The sequence below is a fragment of the Eucalyptus grandis genome, chromosome 8, assembly GCF_016545825.1.
Source record: "Eucalyptus grandis isolate ANBG69807.140 chromosome 8, ASM1654582v1, whole genome shotgun sequence".
NCBI lineage: Eukaryota > Viridiplantae > Streptophyta > Magnoliopsida > Myrtales > Myrtaceae > Eucalyptus > Eucalyptus grandis.
In genome coordinates, this window is record NC_052619.1 from 57601258 (window position 1) to 57612416 (window position 11159).

The 11159-nt window shown below is 40.3% G+C and overlaps 3 protein-coding genes across 3 annotated transcripts; all 3 read right to left on the minus strand.

Moving 5' to 3' along the window:
• Positions 1-403: 403 nt before the first annotated feature.
• Positions 404-1082, minus strand: LOC120286612 (pathogenesis-related protein STH-2-like). The gene is made up of 2 exons (XM_039298932.1): positions 878-1082; positions 404-778 (listed from the first exon to the last, which is right to left on the minus strand). Exons 1-2 carry the CDS (start codon positions 1059-1061, stop codon positions 480-482), a joined length of 483 nt encoding a protein of 160 aa, XP_039154866.1. The 5' UTR covers positions 1062-1082; the 3' UTR covers positions 404-479.
• A 4621-nt stretch (positions 1083-5703) lies between these two features.
• On the minus strand, positions 5704-6406 carry LOC120286621 (pathogenesis-related protein STH-21-like). Its single transcript, XM_039298945.1, has 2 exons — positions 6136-6406; positions 5704-6024 (listed from the first exon to the last, which is right to left on the minus strand). Exons 1-2 carry the CDS (start codon positions 6317-6319, stop codon positions 5726-5728), a joined length of 483 nt encoding a protein of 160 aa, XP_039154879.1. The 5' UTR covers positions 6320-6406; the 3' UTR covers positions 5704-5725.
• A 3688-nt stretch (positions 6407-10094) lies between these two features.
• Positions 10095-10921, minus strand: LOC120287815 (major allergen Pru ar 1-like). The gene is made up of 2 exons (XM_039301227.1): positions 10666-10921; positions 10095-10566 (listed from the first exon to the last, which is right to left on the minus strand). Exons 1-2 carry the CDS (start codon positions 10847-10849, stop codon positions 10268-10270), a joined length of 483 nt encoding a protein of 160 aa, XP_039157161.1. The 5' UTR covers positions 10850-10921; the 3' UTR covers positions 10095-10267.
• Positions 10922-11159: the final 238 nt, after the last annotated feature.

An 11159-nucleotide genomic window follows, 5' to 3' on the forward strand; every position in this document is an offset into this window, starting at 1 on the left:
GCGATCATTAGAGATTTGAGTTGAGATAATTTTAGAGCTGAAAGTATCTTAATTAAGGAGGACCATACCTAACATTGAGCTCACACCTGAGTTCATTATTTTTTTTATTTTTTATTTTTATGTTACATGGTTTTCGCTGCAAGTTCCCGTTTCCTCTGGAAGCAAAAGGCACAATTTCTCTCATTGACGGTTAACTAATCTCCCTCAGCAATTTGGGCGTCTTCTGATAAGTGCGGGTCGGGAGTGCGGCCCTAAACTTGACGGATCATAAGTGAATAAAAAAATAATTGTAGTCATATAAAACTTCATTATTATTTCCCAAAGGAACTTATTTATTCCAATTGATAAATGCCGGAAGAGCTTAGGAGCCACGACTTGGATCCCAAAGCAAACTCCGTACAACATGGCCCAAAAGAAAACATTAATGTATAAACCCAAAGAGTTTTTGCCGAAAACAAATGGTCTATTTAAAAGGTGCATCAAGCATAGACATCGGGATTGGCTGAAAGGTACTCCTCAACAACCTTGTATAGCCCCATAGCCTTATCTTTGCCTTGTTTGATCTCCTCTTGCTTAAGCTCCGCACCAGCTTTCGTGTGGTACTCACTAGACATCTTGCATATGCATCCACCATTACTTGAAGCCTCAAATTTGACCTCATAGACAACGGATTCAATTTTATCAAAAATCACATCACCTTCAATCAAGGTATACTTGCAAACGAGGTTATCAGAATCGAGAGCATCGATCTTATGTTTCAAATATTTCAAGTGACCACCTGACATAAATTGATAGTCTTGCTTAGAATTATTACAATAGAAACCAATAAGAAGGACAAATACGTGTATGCGCATCACAAATTAAGGATGACAGTTACCATCGGCAAAGTTAGTCTGCTTAATGCTTCCAACTCCTCCATCTCCTTCAATGAAATCAATGCTCTTGATGCCTTGGGGGGCAATCTTGGGGATGAGATTGTGGGAATCGAGAATCAAGGCCTTGAACATTCTAGATGGGGCAATTGGGGTAGTGAATTCTTGGGTAAAGGTAGTGATGGCCATATTTGATTTTAAGAGTGAAGATCTGAAAATGGAGGAGCAACGTGAAAAAGATTTGATTGAAGGCAGAAGAAAGCTGAGTTTGCTGTGAAGATGTTGAGCAACAACTTGATGGGTATTTATAGATTCTAGGAGATGCGTGTGGAATGGTGCAGTTGTTTTCGCTGACGAAGAATTCAAGTTGGATCTCTATCGGTAGCACTCCACTTTGGACTGGCCCCACTTCTAGATGAAAGAACATGTATATTCACATTATAGGAGATTGACTTACGTACTACGGAAAATTATTTAGCACATCATTTGAAACTCCCAATTTGCATAGACGGACTTTCCTTCGACCCACAGCTGGAAATAGCTTTACACGCTGGAGAACTCATCGGGTGCATCGTTGATCCAATGAAATCATCCGTCGAATTATGTGGTTCCCGCGATGGGTCCACAAAATTTGATTAATCACATAAACTGGACCTTTGTCTGTGGCCGTTGCTACTAATTTTCCTACGTGTCCTACTTCTGGTTCATATGCTTTGATTTTTAGTTTCTCGACGTCGCCATTCTCCGGCCCTGCCCCCATCCTGGAGGTTCAGGGTCAATTCCCCATGTATCCTTATATCGTGGACACCGTGTCTTGTAGAAAGATGCAGGCATACCCTGTACGATGCCGAATTAATTACTACCGCGAGCATTAGAAATCGGTAATTCTTAACAATCCTTTGCACATCCGTCCTAATCCAGAGTTTCACAACACGTACGCACGCAAAAATTATGCTGGAAGTTGGGACAGACATAATTTTTTTAATTCTTGAAGTAATCAGCAGCTGGTGCTCGATTTGTTGTCGTTTTAGTTCTGGGCTCTGTGACTAATTAAATGAGTGTATAGATCTTGAGCTGGGTGTTGCGACTCTCCCGATGCAAGATATGGGGATTAGGCATCCGTCGGGGCGATGGCTTGCTAAGTGAGAGCAGCTAGAGCTTCTTACAAGGTTATGATAACAGTCGGCACGAATTCTCCCAGACTTTGCCAATATGCAGCAATTGGTTGACTCGGTTCATTATGATTAACATGGTTTTTTCTTTTTGGAGTCACCACTTACCTGATTGTGAAACGCGGAAGGTCGTTCGGTTTTTTTGGTCGGGGGAAGGTCGCTTCACTTTTCACGAGCCATAGCATAACTAGTGCCCTTTTAGTATCTAAACTTACAGTGTAATCGATAACGTGACTCAAGTGGTCCTATCAAATTTTAAGCTCCTTGCTACATTTTACTAAATGAGCAAAAAGGGCTATCCATCAAGCATATAGAATAAACAACACGCCAAATTGAAATAAGCATGTAAATGTGAAAGACGGAATGTAAAGTGTGAGAAAAGTAAACCCAATATGGTGTCAAGCAAAGAAGTACATGATCTTCTTATCATATCACGGGACAAGATCCCCGTGACCAGTTTCATAAATTAATGATGCCTGTACCTCAAACTAGATAACATGAAACGATCATGAACTAGACAAAACGAACCGACTAGCTAAGTAATAGCAACAACAATCCAAACTATACGCCTCACTACTCTTTTTATCTTTTATCTTTGCCAACTCTTTTCTTTTTAATTACGCAAAATGACATGATCTAGCGTCTATATTATACTAAAAACGCTAGCTACGCCTTGCATTAGATTAGGAGAACGCGAAATTAAACATGGAGTCAAAACATTACTTAAAATTACTACCTCCGAGAATGCTATTTTTCTGTAATTTTTCATTACATGCTTTTTGTGCCACTCTTTCACTTACACTAGTGGCAATATGATTAATCACGGGGGAAGTATACTATCAATGCCATAAGTTGTGTACGGTGCTCACTTTGGTGTCAAAAGTTTCCGTCGGATTACTTAAGTGCCAAATCGGAGAAAAAAAATAATCACTTTGGTGCCACCAGCGAGAGATTCCGGCCGGATTAATTATGTGGCTTTTATATATATATTTTTAAAAAGTTCCATTTGCTTCAAAACAACGTCGTTTTCGGTCCTCCTTAAGAAAATGATGTAGTTTTGCCATCCTACATGGATGGCTTCACAAAAACGATGTTGTTTAAATCATTTGGAGATTTTTATTTTATATTATTTGGGGATTGAAATTAGGGTTTTTCCGACCTAGCTTGCTCGCCGTCGCGCTCGGCCTCCGCCGTCACTGGGCCGTCATTGCTCACTCAGCCGCCATTGCTTGGCTCTATTCGGATGCCCTCGACGGCACACAAGGGAGCACCTGCCCCGGTCGTCGAAGCCTAGGTACTGGAAGACGCAGGCTAGGCACTTGTCGGGGAGATCAAAGATGGAAAGGGAGACATCAATGGCGGCACACTCATCGGCGGCCTCCTTGAGCACAGGCCAAATCATGGCCTTCAACTTGGCCGCCGAGTGGCCGTTGTTGGGGTTGGGGTCGGGGTCGGGGTTGGGGTTGGAGCCGCGGCTGCCGAGTGGCCATCGTCGGGGTCGGGGTTGGGGTCGAGGTCAAGGTCGGAGCCGCGGCCGTCGAGTGGCCATCATCGAGGTCGAGGTCGGGGTCGGGGTCGGAGCCATGGCCGTCGAGTGCCCATCGTCAAGGTCGGGGTTAGGGCTGGAAGCTGCGGCCGCCAAGTGGCCATCATTGGGGTTGGGGTCGGGGTGGTCGAGCAGCGGCCGAGCGCGGGGCCGTTAAGGACAGCGACTGGCCGGAGATTTAGGGTTTTGAATTGAGGGTGACACCAAACAACGCGTTTTGGTGTTAGGATGCTAACTGTACTTTCCAAAGGAGCCACATCAGCTTCAAAAATTAATAAAAAAGTGTCACGTTAGATTTCCAGCCAACCAAATTGGTGTTAGCACTAAAATGATTGTTTTTCAAATTTTTAGGCACTTAAGTGATCCAACATGAACTTTTGACATGAAAGTGAGCGCCGTAGATAACTTTATGGCACTGATAGTGTACTTATCCCGATTAATCACTAAGATCACAATAAATAGAACGATTGAACACAAATAGACCACGATTACACACTAATCGAAGCATAATAACACCTAAAGATTGTATTGATGCAAAATGACTAGGGTTCATTTTGTGCATAGTAACTCTAGTTTTTGATGGCGATGTGGAGCAAGGAATGCGTGAACATACAAACTGACGTTTCGTCACCAGGTTCAAATTCCGCTGTAACCAGCAGATTTGATTTTGGAACCGAGGCTCCGTTCGTTTCACGGAAAATAACTTTCAGGAAAATATTTTCCGAAATTTCTGGTGTTCGGATGGCGGAAAATGCACGGTCAACGGAAAATATTTTCTGGTCAACGGAAAATCCCTCTTGAAATCGTGGAAAATGACTTCCTCTTTTGAAAAGAGGAAATCATTTTCCGCAGCTCGCGCTTACGCTGCTTTCTCCTTCCTTCATTAGTTCTCGTTCTCTCTCTCTCTCTCTCTCTCTTTCTTACTCTCCCTGCTGCGATGGCTTCGACAACGTCCGGAGAAGGGATCAGCCTTCGCCCTCCCCGGCCGCTCTTGCCCGCCTGCTTCGGCCGAGGCATCGCCGCCGTCGCGGCGCTCCGCTTCCCCGGCGGCTCAAAGCCGCTCGGGAGGATCTGGCTCAAGAGGGAGCACCGCGGCGGTGCCGGGAGGCTCGCAGGGAGCCCATCGCCCGGCCGCTCGTCGTGCGGCGAGCCGTGAGCTTGTCGGATCCGGCGGCGGAGCTCGCAGCTCGCCGGATCTAGCGGCAAAGCTCGGGCTCTCGATCCGAGCGAGCTTGAAATTTGTCACCAGATCCGTCGTGCTCGAGTGAGATCGGCTGAGCCTCGAGCTCGCCGGATCTAGCGGTGAAGCTCGCGGCTCGCCGGATCTAGCGGCGAGCTCGGGCTCCCGATCCGGGCGAGCTTGAGCTCGTCGCCGCATCCGGCGAGCTCGTGACATCGGCCGAGCCTCGAGCTCGCCGGATTTGGCCATCGGGTCTTGGTCGGCCGTTAGGCAGCCCGGCCATGCAGGAAGTAGGTGGCGGCGGTGGAAGGAGGAGGAAGAAGGAGGAGGAAGGAGGAAGGAAAAGAAAAATAAAAATTTATATTTTAAAAATATAAATAATTAAAAAATAATTTTTTTAAATATAAATAAATAAAATAAATTTTTTGGTCAATTAAAAATATTAGAATTCAATTTTTGATAATTTTTTTCCAAGAAAATGTTTTAGCTAACGAACAAAGGGAAAATATTTTCCACTCAAATTTTAGATTTTGGCCGAACACCGGAAAATAGAGTCATTTTCCTGGAAAATGACTTCCAGGAAAATGTTTTCCGGAAACATGATATTTTCCGTGAAACGAACGGAGCATGATTTTCATTCAGAAAAAAATGCATGATGAACTTGTAGGTGAAATTTAGGAGTTAACACTGGATGATTTGTTGATTTGAATGATCAGGACATCAATAGAGGAAACATGAAAATGAAAGCGTGAAGAGTCAATTACGAGAACTCTTCACTCCAATCTGATATTAAAACATCAACAATTCCAATGGAAATTTATTAATAACACCCAGAATTACAATTCAATCGCACTAAAAATTACAATAGATCACACTTGTATACCCCCTTATAGTGACAGATAAGGGAAATAACATCAAAATGACACATGACAGAAATGGCACAAGAAGTTGCGATTTAAACATAAATATCGGGGTTAGCCAATAGGTACTCTTCAACAACTTTGTAGAGTCCCATAGCCTTTTCTTTGCCTTGCTTGATATCATCTTCCTTAAGCTCCACATCCCCTTTAGTGTGGTATTCACTAGTCATCTTACAAACACATCCACCGTTGCTCGAAGCCAAGAATTGAACCTCATAGACAATCGATTCGATCTTGTCAAATATCACGTCACCTTCAATCAAAGTGTACTTGCAGACCAAGTTCTCGGTGTCGAGAGCATCGATTTTGTGCTTCAAGAACTTCAAGTGACCACCTATAATACCATACAAAAATCAGATAACATTCTATAGAAGGTATATAAATAAATAGACATTTATATATTTGTGAAACCAATGGGACTCTGTGAGCATCATTATAAACTAACCTTCGGCGAAGTTGGTGACCTTGATACTTCCAACTCCTCCATTTCCTTCGACGAACTCGATGTTCTTAATACCCTGAGGGGCAATCTTGGGAATCAGGTTGTGAGAATCAATAATCAAAGCCTTGAACATTCTAGATGGAGCAATGGGGGTGGTGAATTCTTGGGTAAATGTGGTGACACCCATGTTTTTGTCTTGGGAGAGGAAAGGAATCGAACCAGAAATTTGTGGAGAATATGAAGGAATATGCGTAAGTGCTTCTTACTAGCGGAAGAACTTGAGTTTGATGCAGAAGATGAAGGACCGAGAAGCTATTTATAGACTCTTGAAAGGGGCTTAGCTTTTAAGGCCTTCACATGGACGTTCAAGAGAGCTCAGAGCACTCCACGGTGGACTAACTGACCAAGGCTTTGTTTTTCCTCATCTTTTTTTTTTTTTGTGGTTTAAGTATAATCGTTTGAAAGTCTTCACTTCATTGGCACGGGCCCGCAATTTTCTAGAACAGTCACAAGGGGAGAAAAATAGCCCTTCCCACTTGCCAGCGACTTGGACCGAATTGCAATTGGCAAGTTGATACCAATTTTATTTTCGAAATAAGAATATGCTCTACGTAAAGAGGAAAATGAGAAATAAGAAATTGGAAGTAATTTGGAAAAAGTTGGATGAAATTCCATTTATGTTATAAGATTATTGTAGATAGAGTACCGGTGGATGAATTGTTGGCCTTAGGCGACTTCCGATCCGAGTTCAAGGGCGCACGGGAAGGGGGAGAGAGAGATGGGCGCGGGCAATGACGGTGATGGCCAATTAGAGTGGTATTATCACAGCGAGCACATGAAAGAGGACGAGCAAAGAGGAAGGAGGAACACAAAGATGGAGAAAAAGAGAAGAAAAGAATGAAAACTATCCTCTCGTCAAGCTCTTTGACCACCGAGAGATTTAACATTGCTAAATATTTGCATTTTATATTGTTTTACATCCTTTTTTAAGGTTGCTTTATTTGATAATAAAAAAAATTAAAATTTATCCTCTACATTATTAATATCTGAGATAATAATTTCCATATCATCTTAATATCTTACATTAGATCACAAAATAATTATAATGAAGATAATAAATTTTTATAATAAAATCTGAACATCAATAAACTTTTTCAGTCTCACTTTTAAACACACCACTAAACAACTGAAAAATTAATAATTTTCTTAAAAAATACTTTTCAAGAAAAACATTTTCCTCTATTAAGAATTTTTTCGCGAAACAAACACATCCAAATTTTAACTTACCATTTGAAATTAATTAACCTAAGAAAAAGTTGGAACCCAAGTCAATGTAAGAAAAATCAAGCACTTTTTCTTTCCTTACCCTTCTAGCTGCCACATATAACTGATTTAGATAACAATCACTATGGTACCTGGACCTTAGTTGAACACTCAATTGAGTGTTTGATTTACTTCATTCTTAGATCACATAAAAGCCTACTGCATGATAACTTCTACATCTCGTGTTGCAGTTTAAGGCTTTTTAAAAAATTTGTGCTTGAGTATTGATACACTGAAAAATATTACAAAAACCCAAATTATATGTCAGGAGGCGGACTATATATCAATGGGAAAAAACAACAGCCATGATAAATGTGCTACTTTAAATATCATAAGATCATGTTGAATAGTCTGCCAATTCGGACTTATTAGAAAATTGGTCGAGCATACATGACTTTGGCATGTGATGGTTTATGGAAGTCTAACAGAGACATTGCAACCACTTCGTGTTGGGAAGATGACAACCTTTACAGACAACTTTTAGGTATGTGTTCACAGACTATAGTCCAATATGAATGGCATAATATTATATTTGTTCTATAATTACAAACTTTAGAGGGAATATTTTGATTCGCTCGAGACCAAATTGCCACATGGATGACCTGTGATTGATTTGTCTCTATGACAACTTAAACATACATGACACGGATCTCTTTTTCTGAAAAAGCAAGTTATAAGGTCATAATTACAACACTATTCTCAGGAATTCTTCTATTTTTTAGGCAAAAAGGCCGAGAAAGGTATATTAAATTTTAGTTGAGAAGAGGAATATAACAATGAACATAATGTGAGGCCGGGTTAAGAGCCCAGAAAGATGTATATGCTATAGAATGTAAGGCTTTGCAAATTGAGTATCAGGGTTATATTTTGGCAATCGCTCCTATTTATTTGGCTGAGGTTATACTTAATATTGAAATTTGACTGAGTTGATAAAAGTAGGTCAGTTATTAGAAAAAAATTGGCAAACCAGAATTAACAATTTACCGATCTTTTTTTTTTTTCCTGCTAAAAGTAGGTCAGTAATTAGAAAAAGTTGGCATGTCACAATTAACAAGTTATTGCTAGGATACATGTATGAGTGAGTTGTGTTAAAGAAAATCCTACGTTGAAAAATTTATATGATATAAAAAAAATTAATATATCTTAATTGGCCTATAACTCATTAGCTTAAAATTTTAAGTGAATGTGAGAACTGATGGACTCGAATTTGGACTCCATCTTGGCTATTTTCCTAGGTGAAGGTACTAGATTGTCATCACAATAAATCTTGAAAGAGCAATAAGCAATTCAATAATGGATCCATTACCTTGGATTTAGCCCAAGTAATCTGCATTGGTGATTATCATTCATCACTACACGAGTGTATCATATTTATACATCAGTTGCTTAAGCTATCATATGTTTCTTTCTAGCCCTAAAAGAAATCCTAATAGCAGCTCCATCGCTATCCGTCATGTGCCTTGAAGCCTCAAAAAGCGCGCGGCTCGAATTGAATTATAAATTCAGGCTCGGTGGCCCCACCCGGGCCTATAAGAGCCTGAAAAATCCGCTGGTTTGATTTGGGTTATGGGTCACCAGACAATTTTTCTCGGCCCTAGCATCGCTTCAGTAGTTACAATCACTTTTCAAAAGTTGCCTTTTCCTGGTTTTGAGGTGCTAAAATTTAATACATATATTGCTAAACACAATTTGCAGAACAACTACAGTAAAACACAACACAATTATACCGCACAGGCTCGAAATGATCATTGTGATGCCTAACTGTGTCATATAGAGGGATACACAATTTTAAAAAAGAGTTTATTAATAAGTATCCCAAAAGCACTAATCAGTTAAAAAATTAAACACTTTTCAATGCACTGATTGTGTTTCATGAAGAGTTAGTGTTTTCAAAATTGAATTATTCCAAATGTAATAAGTGCTGGAGACACTTGATAACTCGACCCATTTAGAAATAAAATACTAGATCCGTACACCCTTTGCAATGGGAAGTGGGGTCATTAAAACTGAGAACAGAATTCCAAGTTGCGTCCCGTCCTTAAAGCTTTTATAATGCGTGTCAACATGGGTCGCTACGTCCGTCCTTATTAGCCTTGTGAACGGATCATTAGAAACTGCCTGTCTCTCTGGTGCCATGCGCCATCAGCAAAAGGAGAAAGGAGTGATCGCTAAGGTGAAAGGATTCAGACAGATTTTAGGATGATGAAAGGGACATAAATGGATTGCATTACACATTAAATAATATGAGTATCACTAGGCAATCTATGCCAACAATAACAAGTACATCATTTTATTAAGTGGAAGAGTTTGTGACATCTTTAAATCTCACATTGATTCGAAGAGATTTTATTGAATGATGTATAAGGTAATATCCACATCAAATAACCATCATCTTGTATGGTTTCATCAACAATAACGAGCCTATCTCTGAGGTCACATATAAGGCCATAAATTTTGTTTTTATGTCACATCATTTTCGCTGCAAGTTCCCTTTGTTCTGGAATATGGTTATAAAGAAGCAAAAGGCGCGTTGCTGATTAGTAAATCTCAATCAACAATTTGGGCATCTTCTGATATGGAGTTGGGCCCCGAACTTGACGGATCATAAGTAATTCAAAATAAAAGTAGTCACAGAAAACTTTGTTATTACTTCCCAAAGAAATTTGTTTATTCCAAAGTGATAAATCCCGGAAGAACTTAAGACCCAAGACTTGGATCTCCCAAATTCCATACAGCATGGCCCAAAAAGGAAAAACAAATGATAACTCCTCAGAGTTTTTGCCAAAAGTAAATGGTTTAATTAAAAGGAGCATCAAGCATAGACATCAGGATTGGCAGAAAGGTACTCCTCAACCACCTTGTACAAACCCATAGCCTTCTCTTTGCCTTGTTTGATATCCTCTTCCTTGAGCTCCACGCCAGTTTTCGTGTGATACTCACTAGACATCTTGCAAATGCATCCACCATTGCTTGAAGCCTCAAATTTGACCTCGTATACTACTGATTCTATTTTATCAAATATCACACCACCTTCAATCAAGGTGTACTTGCAGACGAGGTTATCTAAGTCAAGAGCATCAATCTTATGTTTCAAACATTTCAAGTGACCACCTGACATAAATTGAAACTCTTGCTTAGAATCACTATAGTATGAATTGATAAGAAGGGCAAATTCAAGTATGCACATCATGGACTAAAGATGATAATTACCTTCAGCAAAGTTAGTCTGCTTGATGCTTCCAACACCTCCATCTCCTTCGATGAACTCAATACTCTTGATACCTTGGGGGGCAATCTTGGGGATGAGATTGTGGGAATCGAGAATCAAAGCCTTGAACATTCTTGATGGGGCAATTGGGGCTGTGAATTCTTGGGTAAAGGTAGTGACACCCATGACTGTTTTTAAGAGGAAAGATCTGAAAATGGAGGAGAAAGATTTGCTTGAAGGTAGAAGAAGACTGTTGAGTTTGCTGTGAAGATGTTGAGCACAGGGGATGGGTATTTATAGATACTAAGAAATGGGTGTGTAATGGTTTAGCTGTTTTCGCTGACGAAGAATTCAAGATCAATCTATCCGTAGCGCTCCACTTTGGACTGGCCCCACTTCTAGAAGAAAATCACATTTAGTGACTTTCATAGAGATTGACTAAGTCCAAGATTCTAGATATAATAATAGACTTCAAACAAAGCATACCTGTCATTGA